The following is a 19,887-nucleotide window of genomic DNA, read 5'->3' on the forward strand; positions in this document are numbered from 1 at the left end:
AGGCTTTGGCTAGAGCACATGTTCTTAAGCTCAGTTCTCAGGCCCCCAAACAGTGCATGTTTTCCAGGTCTCCTCACAGAATCAAGAGTGAAATAATTAGCTCCACCTGTGAATCTTTTAAAATGTGTCAGTGAGTAATGACTACACCTGTGCAGTTGCTGGAAAATGTGACCTGTGTGGGGGTCCTGAGGACCGAGTTTGAGAACCACTGGGCTAGAGACACCAGTATTGTACTGTTTCCCTTTGTGTTATTTTGTCATATTACAATTTGTTTGTGAACCCTGTCATTTATACTGCTATAGCGCTTATGGAGAATATTAGTGTTATATAAATGCTGAACATTCTTTTTTCAGATATTTCCCTGAGTGGGAAAATACTTATCTGGTATTGGTTCAGGTGGTAGCCTGGAAGGTAACCTAGTAAAGCACAGTCCTGGTGCGGTCCTGGTGTTGTGACAGCTGAACTTTATTCAATCTCACTCTGTATTCTTTCCACCATCTCCCATCCTCACTATTGCATATTATACATCATTTTATCAATCCCTCTCTCCCCACAGGACACAGAGAAAGAACTTACCAAGACAGTAGAAAGTATCACTGAGATCTTGGTTAAGTCTGCTATGCCCTCAGCCCTTACCAGTGACCAGAGGGGTCTATTTGGCACAATTTTCCTGAGCAATGTGGAGACAATTATTCTGTTATCTTTTACTGATGATCCAAGGAATCAGAATATCAGCACCTCTAAGATAGGTGAGAATGTGTTTAACCCATGATGGTAAATTGCTCAACATTGGTAGATACATGATGCATGATCTGTGCTGAACATTTAATATCAAAGAACTAAAAAATTTAAATTTAGCAGACATTATATTATGCACATGCTTAACTGGATTGTAATCTAGGGACTGGGAAATCACTATATTAATTTTGGGAAAGGTTTCTTATGATGTTACGATAATTGTCTATATTTGTTTAATAAACATCAAACTTGCATTGATATAGGGAAATAGTTTTGTTTTGGAGTTCTTAGTAGAACAAGATGAGCCTATAGGGACACAATACTAGAGTAGTATAGAGGCAATCCCATCGCTGATTGGAGGTAACTGTCCTCCCTTCAGATTGGATGACTAACGCTATTTAAATCTTCAACCTGGTGGGCGTCGGCTCTATAAGCCTTGATAAAGCTGACTAAGCGAAATGCGCATTGGCGTCTGCCGTGTGCTTGTCTATTAATGTAATAAATTTACATGTGTATATGTTGTGGTGTAAAGATTAAGGAAATGCCATCCGCTAGAAATCACTAAAAATATTAACTAAGATCTGTTGTAAAAGCAAACATGTGAAGCGTGTGAGCCCACGGGGACATCAGAGAAACAGTGCAGGAGTCACTTCAGTAGTGCCGATCCCGGCATCAGGGGTGCGCTGCACGGAGACTGTTTGACACGGATATATTAAATATAGACAAAAAGAGAGAGCGCTGAAAACATCTAAATTAATATTTATTGATTGATTATAATTTTATACTTCTAAAATACATTAAATATCATTACAATAAACATGTATCAAGTGCCGGCCAGCAATATTAAAATCCAATAATTAATCATTAATCTCCATCAAATTTTATATACCACATATATTGACTGATGTATAAAAGTCTAGAAGAATCAGCATAATAAAAACACCTTATAGGATCTACAATAATTTATCTTAATCAAAAAAACAGCCCTTGTAAATCAATGCCACTTATTCCACCAAGAAATAAATGCCTATTCAGGGTTTATCATAAATGATACATATAACAAGTAGGCAAACAACATCCACTTGGTATTCAGTTATGAGGATACTTTTGTAGCAATTGATATTTTTATACTCTGAAACAAATTGATACACAGTATTTTGCTTCTGCGGTTTATCTGATATAGAGCTTCAAACAACACACTCGTTCTCCGCATGAATTTGCTTCACCTGTGTGGCAGCTTTAAACAGCTTGTTGATCCATTAAGCAATATAACAGTTCCCTTTTTTTGCTTAAATGCTTATACCCAAACGATTGATAGTCTCTTAGTCTTTTTATAAACACTGTTTAGCTGTACATTTGCCACACATGTATATTTTTAGAGTTTCTGCAATATTCAGTTGTAGCTCCCTCGTGGCCATGTGGTATTAAAAAAGAAAAATAGATTGTTATTTTACCGGGATGTTGAGCCCGCGGTTTCTGGGGAGCCCGCTAGTAGCACTTATGGCTCTGCCACTCGTCTTTAGGGGTTGAAAACATCAGTTCCCTTTGAGCGTGTGATCGGTAAATGTGGATCAATGGGGAAGATGTATGAAGCCCAGAAACGGTATCAGCGCACGTTATGTGCGCTGATACCGCTTCTCCCCGATGTATAATCGGGGGTCTGGGTGGTAAGTGACAGGGGCGCTATGCGCCCCTGTCATTATCGGAGCTGCTATCTACAAGATAGCAGCGCCGATAGCCTGGGCTATGTACGAACGGTCAGATCGTCTGACCGTTTGGCCGGCTGTAGCTGTCGTTATCGACAGCTACAGCCTGGCGCTAGCCTATCCCCACAGCAGGGACAGCGCTGTCCCTGCTGCGGCGGCTGCTGGCTCAAGGGCTCCATGCGGGGATCTCGCGATACTTGTGAGATCCCGCGCATGCTCAGTGGAGCTGGCCGGGACAGAGACACAGCGCATAAGCACTAGGCTGATGCGCTGCTGTCTCTAACGGGTAGCGCCGGAGGGGGGAGTTAACGCTCCCCCTCTCCGGCCGATGAGATGTTCTTACATCTTATCGGTAGTACTTCCTGCTTCGCTAAAGAGGCGAAGCAGGAAGCGGTATAGCGGCACGTTAAGTGTCGCTATCATACATCTACCCCAGTATCTGCCGGCGTCACTTAGTAGAACGCGTTTCTCCGCCTAAGGATTCGGCGACTTCCTCAGTCAGCATGTCTCAGCATTAAGCGGGACTCTCCATTTATCTGTCTGTCAGAGATAGTGCATGTGCAGCTTTACTCCTTATCCAGGACTCGATATATAGAGACTGATTTCTATCTTTATATTTTAACTTCATACAGCTCTCTCTTATGTCTTTTTTGATAGTGGAGCAACAACCTGTTATTTTTGAAATCTTAATTTATATCGTTCTTTGTTAGAATATACAATAAATGTATTAAATATATAATAAACATATAATAAGCATATAATAAACAATGCCATATTGAGATATTAATTATTTTCATTTTGTTGAAAAAATACAGATTGAAAATAACAACTAGATAAAGATAAATATGAGAAACAGTTATCCATATTTCTAATGTGTAACGTATATCAATTTGTTCTTCAATCTCTATTTATAGATACCTATAGCCCTATTTCATAATGTAGAGAGACCAACAAGACAATATATTGTAATCTATAGGAAGCAATTATATATACATTATATATACATTAAATACATTAAATAAGGGATAGCATCTTAATTGATGTTGAGCGATAATTACTACACCCCCCTGTATATACAAAAATTTTAATTAACCAGACTAAAAACAACCAAAGTTGTATATTCCATAATGTAATTTTCCGAATTAGATTATATCTATTGTATACACATAACTAATAATGTATGCATACATCCTTGTGGGCAAGAAAGAGAATGAGATTATATAGGGGGGGATTATATAAGAAGAGTCTAATAGTATATATGCCGATTCCGGCAGCGATGGAGAGACAGCAGGGGGCCATGCTACATTCTGTGGGACCCGGAAGGTGGAGTTCATGAGTGAGCTCCAGTCCGGCTCCTGACGTGTGTGCACCAGCCAGTGAGAGTCTGTCTGACTCTCATTGGCTGGCTGCCAAAACAAACACACTGAGGCTGGCGCCGCCGGCGGTGTGCTTGTTTCTGTGCGTAGTGCAGACTGCACTCACTGCGGTCTGCACTACAGTCACCATCGACGGGCCACTGGGATCGGCTCCGCGGGCCAAGGGTTGAAGACCCCTGACATACAGTGTATGTAGGCTAGAGTATTCACCAATTACTACATACAGTATATGTAGGCTACAGTATTCACAATTTACTACATACAGTATTCACCATAGAGTCTCTGACACGCATGGTTATAGTTTCTTGGAGACACGTTACATATTTTAAAATACTAACCTAGTTAAACGCTGTTGCATTTTCTCTTGTAGATATAACATCTATGTAACTAATCAAAAATATTAATAGGGTCTTCACGCAAGGCAAACAAAGACATTTAAATCTTATTTTTTTCAAAATGTTTTTATTTTAGTTTTTCAAACATTTTAATTATACATATGAGAACAACTGAATATTGACATAGTATAATATTTTTTGTGATACCATCTTGACTTTCACAAGACGGTTCTGCAGTAGAAGTGACACACGCAGTCCGTTAGGGTAACTGTTAGCGAAATGTGACTCCCTACTATAAAATAACATAGTGCGGCCTGTACTGTATCAAGCATCTAATTATGAATGCAATACATCCCGCCATTTACTGCATACATAGCAGCATTTATTAATCCAGTATGCATGTTGTTTTGCGATTAAAACTGCAAAGAACAGCTCTTCCGATGAGCTGATTGGTTGGGGACGGGATGCTGGCGCTCGGGATCCCAGCCGTCAGAAGCCCGATGCCGGCATCCCTACAGGGTTAGGATACAACACCTGTTGGTCAGTTTCTTAACCACCCCCCTCTCCCTACCCCTAGCCCTCCCTCACTGCTGCCTAAACCTAATCTACCCCCTAGTGCCTAAACCTAATCTCCTCTCCCCACGCCCTAAACCTTACCCTCCCCCCTTAGTACCTAACCCTCCCCCTAGTGCCCAACCCTAGCCCATAACCCTCGCCCTAACCCCAGTACTTAACATCTGCATGCCGGCAGTCAGGATGCCGGCATTGGGATTGACAACTTCTCCACTTGTCCACTTCTTAAAATGTTTGATACATACTAGTACAAGAGATTCAGTAACCAGGACATCTCAACTCACTGATGATTCAAAAAGCACTAAGAGGAGACCATTATTGAACAGTAAAGAGAATATACAGTATCATTAGCAAAGAGCTAGATGAATGGTTCAGGATGACATTTATTTTAAGGAGATGTCACACAGGAATTGTAGTTCAATTGAATACATAACATTAACTTGACAAACATAACCCATGATTGCACAATCAGACTATATCTCACTCATAAATCAACTTTCATTATACTAGACCTCTCCATGAAGGCTTCCCGTGACCACTGCAGGCCTGATGTGAAGTCCATAATCCTGAATGTTAGTGACAACATTATGGAGGTACCATGCCATCTGGTGTCTGGAGACAGAGGTAATTATATATATATATATATATATATATATATATATACGCTAGGGTGTATGTTTCTGTCTTTCTTCTACTTGGTGAGGGTTATGTCCTGAGAAATGTCTGTTTCTGAGTGAAATGTTGACTTTACCTGAATTATTATTATTATTATCCTTTATTTATATGGCGCCACAAAGGGTCCGCAGCACCTTACACGGTACATAAATGAGCACACAAAAAAAATAGTTATTAGCCGTACAATACAATGCAGGACAAGGACATGGTTTATAGACATAGCTGCATAACACAAGCAGCAGGACATAAGCAACCAAGTGTTAGGTGCTGTTGTGGGGAGTTAGGAGTAAATTATACTATACGTAGGGGGAGGAGAAGCACATGAGGGACGAGGGCCCTGCTCGTGAGAGCTTACATTCTAAAGGGGAGGGGGAATTGAGACGATCTGAGTAATACACTTTAGCCTGGTGAGTGCAGGGAAAAGTGTATTAGCTATCTATCCTATCTATCCAACAAGCCCTCAATGTGTTACTGTTTCAATACCGTAAATGCACATTAATAAAAATATTTTTGCAAGTTGCTCCTTTAGTGTGTCCTTGACAGCAAATGGATCTCTAAATAAGGAATTTGAGTTTAGCGCCAAAGGGGATGTGATGTTTAGTGTGCCCATCCCCATCCCATTTAACACAGAGCGTCAAAACATCCCTTTGGGAACACCAGTTGAGCCTGGTGGAAGGATCCGGAGCCATCTGCACAGTGGTTTGGGAGGGGGAGTGCTGGCTAGACATCAGGCAGAGGATAGGCAGAAGGCTGAGGTGGGTGCTGGACATTAAAAGACCAGCACTCATCGGCCACAGTACCGCGGCCACCCAGCGAAAACAAGCATCGCAGGACCCAGTAAGAAGAAGTCGAGTTCAAGCTCACTGTGGCAGTACCAATATATTACCAACTATAGATTCTTGCTTTTTTTGTAAACAGAAAAGAATATTTATTTTAATTATATTTCTAATTTGGAACAAAGAGCTGTGGTATCTAGAGATAATTTCAGGTCTCATCTGTTGTTTCATTTGGGCCCTTTACATAAATAACTGTGGCTCTATCCATCTCCTGTGCCTGTTTATTTATTTAGCAGTTCTTTTGGATAGCTTCTACATAAAAAAAGCATTTTTCATAGTGATGGAAAGTATCTTCTAATGTACAATTTTGTCACAGGGAAGGAATGGGGAAATGTCTCCACCCTGGGGGGAGAAGTGCAGATATCAGGAGAAATCTCGCAGTGTTTACCGACAATATCTGCAGGGTGACAGGCATTTTATCTGGCAGTGCATGCCCAGCATTAGTCATAAAAAATTTCCTTTTGGTATATATTGTTTCCATGGTTTGTAATGTCCCATAATGTTAAAAACATTTTCCTGTCAATAGATTTCTTATCATTGGACATAACTATATTTTCATCTACAATTTAGAGAGTCACATCCAGAAAATTGATGGAGGCGATACAAAACTGGTGAATGAATGTTAAAGTGACAGTGTTCATGTTATGAAAAGAAACCCAAATAATAAACAGATCATCTATATAATGGCTATAGCGCAGCAGGTTTGCTCCGAATGGGCCACCCAACACATGGTCAAAATTGATAATTTATAGGCGTAGCTTGGGGCAAACCTGGTACCCATGACCTTTCCCTTCACCTAAAGATAAGTGCCATGAAAAATAAAATAAATGTGTTTCAAAATAAATTGGATAGAATCAAAACGAAAACCCAGGGCCTCTCTGTCAAAGAATCTTCTAGATCTAGGTTTCTTCATATGGCCACCAGTCCATTGGCATGAGGTATATTGTAATATAAGACTTGAACATCTAAGGTCTTAAAAACATTTGGTGCATAGTATCACATAGCTATGAAGGCAGAGAGGCAACCCGAGGTTGGGGAAATAAAAGAAAAGGATACATGTGAAGTAAGGGAATCCATACCCAATATAATGGGACAACCTGGAGATGTATTTGGGAGGTGATAGTAAATGGGGGTGACAGGAAAAGGAATATACAAAAACTTTCTTCGCTGGATATAACCCCTAGCTCAAGTGCATTATTATGTATCTGGAATTGATTAATGGGATTTGATTCTAAAGCTGTATAGAAGACTGTGGGGTTGATTCAGACCCGAATGCTAAGCTGCGCTCTCTCGCAGCCAAAAGGGGCCGGGTATGCAAATTCCGCGATCGCACTGTCTGGTGTAAGGACGCCCTCGATGTCTTAGAGAGCGACGGCAGAGTGAATGCACACCAATCTAAAGACGTCCACTTCTCCTTCTTAAAACACGTCATCTCCAGGAAGTGTATGATTAATCGGTGACATCGAGAGTCATCAGAGCAGCACGCAGCGCTTGAGGTAGACCCTACCCCGCCGCAAGCACTGCGATCACTGCAGGCTGAAATACAACCAAGTGATGTGTACAATGACGCTTCCATGCTAATTATGCACACCCATAAAACTTGGTTTTGATGCCCAGACACGCCTGCGTCTGCAGCAACACTCCCCCGTTCACAAGCACCTTCCCCTGTTACCACCCACAAACAGAACATTCTGTCACTCAAAGTAGCATCCAGTCTGTGTACTATGAGCACACAATTCCCCGACGCAGTGGCTGGTTCGCGCATGCTTATTTTGCCGCATATGCATGCGCAGACGGGCGACAATTGCCCATAGCGTGCATCCGTGGCTCAGCGCCCGGGTCTGAATCGGGCCCGTGTCTCTAAGTTGAATGATTGCTTCTTCCTGAAGCATAAGTTCTCAATCTCTGTCATCAGGTCCCCAAACAGTGCATGTTTTCCAGTTCTCCTCACAGAATAGCAAATGAAATAATTAGCTCCACCTGTGGCTCTTTTAAAATGTGCCAGTGAGCAATGAAAACACCTGTGCACCTGCTGGGTGACCTGGGAAACGTGAAATATGTGTGGTCCTGAGAACAGAGTTTAAGAACCATTGCTATACAGTGTTTTGAACAACTAACCCTCCCTCTTTTGAAGTGGAGTCACATTTGTATGTCTAGGTTTTGGTTTATAACAAAATAGTTTGTAGTCATTGAGAGTCATTTTATAAAAACATGCTGGGCGGGATGTATGATGCATCGCATTTTGCATTGAATGCATTCCATCAATTATTGCATGCATGTCGGCATAAATAACACCGGGTTTGCTTGAATGAAATCTCATATTGTTACTTCCGACCTTACCTAATTCAGCATATTTAGGCCTTCTTGGTTGGCATTATAACCTCTGCAAAAGAGCTGGAAGAAATCACAATACATCAGTGTGTGCAGTTGTCTCCATGGACAATCTCCAAAAGTGATCCAACCACTTGACCTGTGGCATCTGTGGCCACTTTACCAACATACCAGTAATGACCTTCTATTAATTTGCATATTGCTTAGATAGGTTATATTTATTTCTCCCCCCAGATGGTGCTATTTTTATCATCTACAAAGGCCTTGAATCAATCTTAAATGGGAATATATTTGTTACACGACAAGACCCTGAAGATAACAGTGTATCTTGGATCAACTCAAGAGTGGTGACTGGAATAGTCTCAAACCCCGCTATGGAAAACCTAAAATTGCCGGTGTTATTCAGGATTTCTCATCTAGAGGTTAGTGTGTTAAAGTATAATGGGCAGATTTATCTGGTGATAGGGATTTTAATCTATTAATGGGATGTTACTGATCATATCCATAATACAAGATCCAAATAGATATTAAGCTATTATACAGCTTATATGAAGAATCCTTTGTAAACAGTGGTGGTTCCTACCATTTTCAGTCCAGGGGGCTGCCCGGGCTGCAGCACAGGTCAGCGCTGACCCGAAATCCATAATCATCTATTATGCATGCGCAGAAAATCTCGGAGGGGAGTAAAATGCGTACAACAGCTTCTAGCACTGTGCAGACTGCAGCCCCTATAAGCACATTATGGACAGCATTCTAAAGGTTCGTACACACTAGATGATGTGCTCACGATGCGATATTGTGAGCAATTATCCATGAACTCTCCTCGGCAGCTCCCCTGCACTCCAAGACACGATATGATGCTTAGAAGTGTCCAATCTGACCAATGGTCTAACGATCTATCTTGCGTCCTTAACAATTTGCAAATCGTACTCGATATATCGTTAGCTTACCAAACACCTGATGATGATCTTCAAGATATCATCAATATTTAAATAATGGGCGGACCTAACTAGGGGGTATATAAAGCAGGCACCATTTTAGGCATGTGCACTTCTGCTTTGTGACTAGTGAGGCTTGGTTTATGCCTGCTGAACGCTGTACATTGCTATTGAGCTCTGCTTTGTTTTTGGCTCGCCTTTAACAAAGTGTGTTCTACAGTATACAACATTCTATCCTGTATTCTGTGGTGATGGATCCCTATCGCTATAGAGTTTTGCTAGCCTATGCTGGGGCTAAGGTGGTGAATGAGAGGGCTCAGCAAAGGAGGAGAGTATGCTAGTGGAAGGAGTGGCTGCTGCAGAGGGAGAGTCGTTCTCACATGTCCCTGCTGCTGGAGATTCGGGAGAACAATCCAGACGACTACTGCAACTTCCTGCGCATGGATGACGCCACCTTCCAGGAGTTGCTGTGTCTGGTTACCCCCTATATCCGGAGGCAGGATACTCAGCTGCGGAGGGCCATCCCTGCTGAGGAGAGGCTGGTGGCTACCCTGAGTTACCTAGCTACCTGAAGGTCCCTGGCTGACCTGAGGTTTGGGTCCCTCATCTCCCCTCAGGCTTTGGGTGTCATTACCCCGGAGACCTGCAAGGCTATTGTCAAAGTTCTGCAGTACCAGTTTTGTAAGGTAAGAAAAAACACACTACACATTTATTTATTTAGAAATTTAGAATTTTTTTTTTTTTTTTTTAGGAAATGTAGAAAACAAGTGTAAAAACAATTTAAAACAGTGTCAAATGTGCTGCCAACATGGCTGCATGTAATATAACTGTCTTTATGACAACACTATAAAATTGGCATTCCAAACATGGAAAAAACAACTTTTGCAGTTTTTTTACTTTATATGCATTTATAATTTAAAAGGCAACTATCATCAAGTTTTATCACTCCCAATAGCTATGCTGCTCTATGGTATATGGTGGGTCTGACGCTGGATTGAATAGGCCAAGAATCAGAAGGCGCAAGTACAGATTGTGGCCCCGGCTTCCAACAATCTGTCCTATGCCGTCGTGCGCATGCTCTGTGGGGGGCCATCGACCCGGTCCGAGCGCATCGGCGCCAACGACCGGGTCTGAATGACCCCCTGTGTCTTTACTTACCTGCTTTGGACGCCATGCTGACAACTTCGGCCGCATCCTCTTCTCCCTTTTGTTCGGCCATCAGGACAACCGACCCTCGCTGAGGTTCTTGCTCCAGAAGAAAGGAGATTAAATTGTAATACCACAAGGTGGGGTGGTACACATCATCAGCGGAGGCTCCAGTTCTTTTGAACTCTTCCACCTTCTTCTGCTCTTTCACAAATTCTGTCCTGATATTCTGTATATTACTCCTCACCCATTTAACTCTTGCGTCGCTGTTGTATAGACTGCTACTGCATATTGGACCAACTCCTCTAATGCCAATAGTTTTTTGGACTTGTTGGCATAGTCACGACAAGTGACCCTCCAGAGACACTCTGGCTTCATAAGCTCCAGGGAGACAGTTATAAATTTGCATTCCTTATCCAAAGATATATCTATGGGAAAGCAAAAAAAAAATAAATGGACATTGATCAAAACAATTTTTATGTTGTTTATAGTTATAGTATTTTTAATGTCATTTTAAATAATGCTGTTTTAATGTTACAGTGTTTTAATGTTGAAATACATTTTTTATTTTTGAATTTTTCAATAAAGTTTTATTTTGAATAATTTAATTATTTTATTATGTTCATAATATGAATTATACTGGGTTTTTTGTGTTTTTTAAATATATATTATATATACACAATAGGGCTGGACACAGAATGGTGGACAGTGGGTCATGCAATTATACACATTGGTGGTCAGTGGGTGGGCTATGCATTAATACACATTGGTGGACAGGGGAGGGGACAAAGTGGTGGTCAGTGGGAGAATCATTCATTTAATCAACATTGGTGGACAGTGGGTTATGTATTACTATTTATACTGTACACATTGGTGGTCAGTGAGTGGGTCATGCATTTAATAATAGACATTGGTGGACAGGGGAGGGGACACAGTGGAGGTCAGTGAGTGGGTCATGCATTTAATAATAGACATTGGTGGACAGGGGCTACACTAAAACACATTGGTGCTCAGCAGCACTATCATTATACGTCCCAAAATATAAGGAGCGCAGGATCAGGTGTGCCAGCTGCTCGAATCGCGTTTGTCTCCTTCCACGGCACGATGCTGCACAAAATAAAGACTGGGCGTGTCCAGGGATATGTCAGTCAAGTGACGCGGAATGGACGATAGTTTGTGCGATAGATCGTCAGTGCCAACACACGAACAATCTGCACAAAATCATGTATGAGATTGGCAAATCTTGCCTGCAGTAGGCAAGATCTGAAGATGCGATGTACGACCAGCGGGTACGCGCATCAGCATCGTGATCGTGAGTGGACACTCACGATTTGGACATATTTTACACGATTTGTCGTTCCGATGCGTCGAAATCGGGCGAATCATATAAATTATCGTCTAGTGTGTACGCACCTTAATAATGTGGGCTTCCTGCTGGGCTGGCAGTACCGACTCCCAAATGGGGATGAGTTTCCTCCCCCTGAGACTGCCAGCCCTGTGTAAGATTAGCAGGCAGAGCTTCCAGTAGGAAGCCACTACACAGCTAACTGCTCCCCGTAGGGCCGGTCTACACAGGGAGACTGTCTCCTGCTCCCTGCTGTGCCTGCCCTCACCGAGGAGAGGAGTGGTCTATTTATTATTTATTTTATTTATTAACGGTTTCTTATATAGCGCAGCAAATTCCGTTGCGCTTAACAATACGAATAAACATTAAAATTTGACTGGGTTGTAAAAGACATATATACATACATACATACATGACATACATAAAGGTAAGAGGGCTATTTACTAAGCCTTGGATGGAGATAAAGTGAACGGAGATAAAGTCCCAACTAATCAGCTCCTAACTGCCATGTCACAGGCTGTGTTTTTGAAAAATTACAGTTTAGCTGGGTACACACCTGACAGATATATCTGCAGATGATGGTCATTCATACACACTGAACGGCCATCATCTGCGGGTCCTGGTGACCAGGGGTGTGTCCCGGCGGGCGGGGGGCGTGTGCCGCCCCCCTCCTTGCGGCTGCCGCTGTGTGTTTACGGGCGGTCTGCAGGCTGCTCGTACACACTTGCCGATAGACAGATATGTCTGCAGACATATCTGTCCATCGGCTGTGCAGCTCAGCCAATGCAATATGTCGGTGAACGCCGACATTCACCGACATATCGCGGGTACACACTGCCTGACAGCCAGCAGATACATTGGCCGATCAATCGATCGGCCAATGTATCTGTCAGTGTGTACCCAGCTTTAGGAGCTGATTGGTTAGAACTTTATCTCTGTTCACTTTATCTCCATCCAAGGATTAGTAAATAGACAAGAAAGTACCAGCTAATCAGCGGTATACAATCGGGAAACTGGCTGCCTTAATACCGACAGCCGGCTTCCTGACTGTCATATCCTGATGAGGGTGAAATGCCGGGCGTCTATATCTAGACGCCTGTCATTTTCCCGACGCCGGGAGACAAGCGCCCAGCATCCCGATCGAAGGGATGCCAGGCGCCGCAAGCGAACAGCCGCGGGGGGGGAGGGTTTTGGTTTAGGGCACCCGTGGGGGACTTAGGGTTAGGCACCCCCCCCGGAAGGGTTAGGGTTAGGCTAGGGGGAGGGAGGGTTAAGGTTAGGCACCCCCGGGGGGCTTAGGGTTAGGCATCCCCCGGGGGACTTAGGTTTATCAGCGGGGAAGGGGGGGGTTAGGGTTAGGCACTTAGAGGGGGGATTAGGGTTAGGCACTTGGGGGGAGGTTAGGGTTAGGCACCCCTAAGGAGGGTTAGGGGATTAGGTTAGGTTAGTTTATACTTACCTTAGCGATGATCGGGATTTCCAGCGCTGTCGGGCTTCCCGCTGCCGGGAACTCTGCTTTTGTCGGCCAGGCGCTGCCGGGAATCGAGTCCTAATCAGCTACCATGTTACAGGCTGTGTTTGAAAAATGACAGTTGGGATCTGGTTGGTGTTAATTTATTTCTGTGAACTTTATCTCTATCCAAGGCTTAGTAAATAGACCAAATCGATTGTGCTAAGGTGGAGTGGGGTGCAGGGGCTAGGGGGAGGATGGTGGTGCAATCCGCAGCCCCTAGATAAAATCTGCAACTGTTTGTAATTGTTTATTACAGTACACTTATCACCTACACACAATGGGCTAAGTAATTTTGTGGGCTACAGAATATAGGGCCAGATGTACTAAGCTCTGGAAAGTGATAAAATGGAGAGTGTTAGCTACCAAATAATCAGCTCCCAATTGTCATTTTTCAAACACAGCCTGTATGTAACATGACAGTTGGGAGCTGAGTGGCTGGTCATTTATCACTTTTCAGAGCTTAGTACTGTACATCTCCCCCACTGTCTTTTGGAACCAGTAATATCTATGAGGCAAGAGGCACAAAGTCCCTCAAGCCTCATTTATGTTACCAGGTCTTAATAAATACACACATGACTGCCGATAAGGATGGGGGGGCTTGGCCCTGTTGGAGGGGCCCAGCGGGGGTTCGGGTCCTGCAGCCCCCACCCCTGATGCAGTACTTCAGGTAGGGAGATAAAGGACTAACTTCTGCAGTAGTCAGTACTCTGGACCTAATTCAGTGCTGTTATACGAGCGGCCAGGAGGCCGCTCTAAAATTCAGAAGGACGGCTCTGATTCAGAGTGAGCGCTGTCAGAGCGTCCGGCTCTGAATCAGAGCCTCTGTCTCCCTGCGAGATGTGCTGAGAATAAGCGATTACACAAATCCGCTCCCTCTCTCCCCGGACACCATACGCAGCCGTGTAACATAATCTATTGTTTCCATTATTTCAGGAGGGAGTCTGGCCACACCTTCCTTAGGGCCCCAATTAACAACGAAGCATAACCCCTTTAGCTATGTCATCTATGTCCTGTCATCTATTCTGTATTCAACAATCTAAGCTTACAGCTGTTTGCACTTGCCACCGCCGAGTAACAGTGCCAAGCATATGCGCTGACAGAACGTCGTGCATACGCATTACACTGGAGCCCGTAACTGGCAGTGTTAGGCTGCCAGCAGCCGATCGGAGGACCTCGCCGACAAGGAGGACTATTGATGAATACCCTTGGCATTTTTGTTTGTATCACTGTGATACTAAACGGAAAATGCAGCTGGCATTTATGTTTGTTCATAAATGGGGCTCTGTGTTGGCCATACCCCCTCCCAGTACCCAAGCCCGGCAGAGCTGTCGGGTCCCCTGAATACACAGGCTACATTCTCATGAAATTAGTTTTGCTCCATATACTGGCTGTCTTCCTGTGTGCAAGGGGTGAATACAGTTAAATGAAGAATGCCATTGTCATTGAATTGTCTAAATTATTGTTTTGTTTTTCTCTCAGACTATCAAACCTCGTCATAAGTCCGTATGTGTGTTCTGGGACACTGAAGAGCGTCATTGGTCGGACACAGGATGTATCACTACCTCTTATAATAATGATTACACCACATGTTCCTGCATACACCTGTCAAGCTTTGCTGTTATCATGGCACCACATGACATTGCTGTGATTAAGGTTCGTGTTCTGGAAATTATGTTAATTTAACAACCAGCACAATTACACATTAACAGTAAAAAGAAACCATATGATGCACTGCTATACACATTCAGTCACTGAGTAGAGCTTGATAGTGTCACACTTACCAAAAGGTTGACAATTATATTGGAATTAGCCTCATATTACATAATGTGTGGCCACAACATGAGCCAGATATTGGATAATAAAAAAAAAAAGTATTTTCATTTGATAAATATAGAATGACAAAGGGCAAGAGGAACATTGAAGATAAAATTAGAAGAAAGCTTAACTTGAGGGGATAATTTGGAAAATAGAGAAGATACTGTAGGGAGAATTAGCGGGGGATGTATGGGGTAAACAGGAGTGTAGATAACATATAGGAGACAGAAATCATCCAACTGGAACATAAGACATTATATCTACCCAGCATGACAATACAATTCTAATACACTCTATACAAAATGTGACCTGACCTCCGGTTATATTCATAACACAGTTCAATTACACTCTGCACAAAGGTATACGTTCGGGAAATCGGCGGACGCAATGCCGACCGCCGGCTTCCCGACATAGCGAATGCCTGCACAAACATAGGACTTTGTGACACCAAGGGGTATATTTGCCAAAGTGTGGGTTTTCAGAGGTGGAGCTGTTGCCCATAGCAACCAATCAAATTCTAGCTATTATCTTCTCGAAGGTGCTAGAAAAATGTTAACAAGAATCTGATTGGTTGCTATGGGCAACATCTCCACTTCTAAAAACCAATACTTTAGTAAATATACCCCCAAATGTTAGCTGACTATTGGACATTATCATACTACTGTACAATATTATTACCTACATGGGGCTCCATTTATTAACGAAACATAACCCCTTTAGCGCTCGCTATAGCAGTTATGCCACCTTTCTGGATTTAATAAACACCGGTAATCTAAGATTTCACAGCATCGCTCTCACCATCTTTTAAATGGCGAAAGCGATGCAGTCACCATTGCCGGCAATGGAGACCCGACGGAGCCTTACCGGCTTCAGCGAAGCCTTCCAGGCACTGCCGGGTCCCCATGTTATGCACATTCCCAGACGGACCATCGCACATGCGCATTACACTGGAGGCCTGTTGCTGGCAGCGTTAGGATGTTAGTAGCCCAGCGGAGCACCTCGCCGAGGACGCAGAGTTAGCTGGACTTCGCGGGACCTCGCCGGAGGGGTAAGTATTAATAAGTATTAGTGGCATTTTCGTTTGTATCACAGTGATATTAAACAAAAATTGCCGCTGGTATTTTTGTTAGTTTATAAATGGGCCCTAGGTATGAAAATAAATTTCTATTATACTCTAAACAATCATAGGATACTACATTTATCCAACATGGCTTGATGACTGGATAATGATTATAATAATATTCATTGTGTTTGTTTTAAATTATAATTTACGAAATGATCATTATTAATAGAAGTTTTAGCATATAAATAGGAAAGTCATTGAATAAAAGGCATGTCTTTCTGGGCTTGTGACTGGAAATCCAAGGTTCTTGGCCTCCATACTAGTGTGACTGTCACAATACCCTGAAATGTGCGGGGATTACACCCAGAATGCACTTGGGCAAAACTTCTGTTACCCTGAGAACTGCTCAGACCAGTTAGTCTATCTGCAGCGCTAGCAGGATGGGTGCAGGATCAGCTACTTGGACTTGTGATGGGTGTAAGTATAACCATCATTTATTAGAAATTCACACATTCAGTACCACTAAGCTAAGGGCCTGATTCAAAGATGGAGGCAGACACGGTGCGGCTGCGTCTATAGGTGGTCTCCCGTCTGCGACATTATGCAAATGCCGCTACAAAGCCCTTCCCTGGTGCATGTCCATACGTCCCAATGTGCAAGGACTGAGGCGCTCACTGTCAGCGTATGTAGACTCTGAATTACTAATTGATCCGTCTTTAGATGGACCATCAGATGCACCATAAAACTTGCACCAGCCCTATGGCAGCTGCAGTTTCTCTGTCCGAGAATGGCCTCCGATGTGAGCAGCACTTTTACAAGCCATCTCTGATACCATGCACCTCAGTCAGAGCAGCGCCTCTGTGTGTACACTCTGGGGAACGCATGCGCCATAGGAGATTTCAGGGGTTTTCCCTCACGTGCCATAGCAAAACATTGCTCAACTGCGTGGACATCGGTGCTGCATGCTGCTCTGAATTAGACCCTAATAACCTCTGATAACCATAATGGCCTCAGTTACCTTACAAGCAAACCTCCTACACATACACACAGAGGCCCTGATTCAGAGCCGGATGCTCTGACAGAGCGCTTGCTCTGAAGCAGGGCCGTCCTTCTTAATTTTAGAGCGGCCTCCTGGCCGCTCGCATAGCTGTGGGTGACCACCCACAGCTATAGCGAGCGGCCAAAAAGATGGTCACAATGGTCAAGACCATCGCGACCATCGGGCTTGCGATGAGACCGTTGTGGTAGGATCTCGTTGCCGCAAGCCCTGGAGTGCTTTCGGCTCTATCAGAGCCGAAGGCACTCCCACTGACATCAACTTGCGATGTCAGTGGGGCCGGCCCCAGATGGTAGGTATTCCCATAGGAACGCCTCCGTCTGGGCAGCCACACCCCTGGCACGCCCACCAAAGGGGGCGTGCTGTCACTCACCATTGACAGCACGCCCCCTTTGGTACAAGACGCATAGCGACGGCTTGGCCGTCGCTATGTGGGTCTTGCGCATGCACACGACGGAGCCGGGTCCGTTGTGCACATGCGCACTGGGCCAACATCGACCCGCTTGCAAGCGCTCAGCGCTCACGAGCGGGTCTGAATCAGGCCCAGAGACTTTACCAGTCTCTGGGGGAGATGAATCAAACCTTGTAAAGATAAGAGAAGTGGAAAAGAGGCCCACAGCAACCAATCAGCTTCTACCTAACATTTTATAGAAATGTAGTTGATACATGCTAACTAGAAGCTGATTGATTGGTTGCTGGGAAACTTCTCCACTTTATCTCTCTTTAGAAGATGTGATTCATTTCCCCCTCTGATTATAGATCCATCTTTGGTTAGCTCTCCTGCCAGACTGCAGCAGGTCAGCCCACATCGTATGTCACCCCATCAGCAGGCACACATCAGCCACTAGAACTTGTTACTGCCTTTTGCCTTTCTTGGACATATACTGGCATTTATACAGTAGCTCCTCAACATGTTGATCCATCACAAACGATAAATTGCTCTCAGTACCAGACTCCCCAGCCCCTCATATGTCACTTCTCCAGGCAGAGATCTATAGGTAGCGGTATTACATTGCTCAGAAAAGGAGTTCTGTTGATCTGACCCAACAGGGCAGGTTCCACGGAGCTACCCATCCCCCTTGCTATTGGCTCTGCCATGTTTGGCAGTAGTTTCTAAAGGACAATGGGAGCAGTCAGATAACCTCTAGTAGAGAGACTCAATTACCCCCTCAGTCTCACGTCTTACATATGGGAAGACTGAGTCAGCAATGACAAAACATTCACTTTAAGGGGGAGAGTTAATAAAGCTTGGAGAGAGATAAAATTGGAGATAAATAGCACCAACCAATCAGATCCTATCTGTAATTTTTCAAACAGCCTGTAAAGTGACAGTTAGGAGCTGATTGGTTGGTGCTATTTATCTCCAATTTTATCTCTCTCCAAGCTTTATTAAATCTCCCCCTAAATAACCTATTAGCTCTGACTACCCACATGGCTATTAAGAACCATTAACGTGTCTCTCTCTAACCTACTAATGGGTGATTATGAGCAGGGTCAACCTTTAAATAGTGATACCTACAGTAGTTCACAATTTAATCACATGTACTGTACTGTATCTGTGTTTCCTTTTTAGAGCGTGGATTGCCCATTTTAGGCCGGACTCAGAGGTGGGCGCTGTGCCAATGTTCATGGAGTCAACTGACTTTTTTTCTACTGCGCATGCGCGAAAGTTCCTAAAAACTCCTACGCCGCCTGCATTGCATGGCGTGCACGCACAATGGCACAGTTGCATTTGACATGCGCAGTATCGGAAAAGTGTAGGGCGTTCCTGGCAACCAATGGTGGCACCTACAGATGCACCAATAATATTACAGTGTGCACAGACACTCAAAATGGGCGTCTCAGTCCTTGCACAGTCAGACGCAGGCTTGTACACCATCGGGCGTGCTGCTACTAGCATTAGCATAAAGTCACAGACACCACTACACACACACAGCAGCGCCGATCCCTGACTCAGGCCCTTTATGTCATGTCACCCTCTCTACTACATGATCTATTGTTTTGTGCTATGAGACATTGTCGTATGGTTTAGTATATGATAAAATTATGTTTTTCTCCCCCCACAGACACACAGTAGTCTTACCATGGTCTCTCTCATTGGCCTGAGTATATCCCTCTCGTGCCTGGCTCTGTCTCTTCTCACATTCATCGTCTGTAGGTCTCTGAGGACTGCTCACACCTCTGCCCTGACAGCTCTGTGTGGATGTCTCTTCTTGGGACAACTTCTCTTTCTTGTGGGGATTAAGCAAACCTTTAATAAGGTATCTGTCTCGCCCGGATCATCTACTGGTGCAATATGTTCATCTGTTTCTATAAACTTCCTAATAATTATCTTTTACAACAAGTTTCACAGCATTTATATAAATGTAAAGGTTACAAATGCTTAAAGTTGCTTGTGCATGTGAGCTCACGTACATCCTATCATAGAGGAGGTCACTCG

At 43.7% G+C, this 19,887-nt stretch overlaps 1 protein-coding gene across 1 annotated transcript in view; it reads left to right on the forward strand.

Annotated features, from left to right (window-relative positions):
• LOC148515089 (adhesion G protein-coupled receptor E3-like) overlaps positions 1 to 19,887 on the forward strand; it is a 102,409-nt gene that overhangs the window by 69,097 nt on the left and 13,425 nt on the right. The window contains exons 8-12 of the mRNA XM_088480437.1: positions 557 to 749; positions 5,239 to 5,352; positions 8,805 to 8,992; positions 14,992 to 15,165; positions 19,514 to 19,708. Coding sequence (XP_088336563.1) covers positions 557 to 749; positions 5,239 to 5,352; positions 8,805 to 8,992; positions 14,992 to 15,165; positions 19,514 to 19,708 — 864 coding nt within the window. The remainder of the gene's footprint in view (positions 1 to 556; positions 750 to 5,238; positions 5,353 to 8,804; positions 8,993 to 14,991; positions 15,166 to 19,513; positions 19,709 to 19,887) is intronic.

The sequence above is a fragment of the Taudactylus pleione genome, unplaced genomic scaffold, assembly GCF_031769625.1.
Source record: "Taudactylus pleione unplaced genomic scaffold, aTauple2 ptg000253l, whole genome shotgun sequence".
NCBI classification, from domain to species: Eukaryota; Metazoa; Chordata; class Amphibia; order Anura; family Myobatrachidae; genus Taudactylus; species Taudactylus pleione.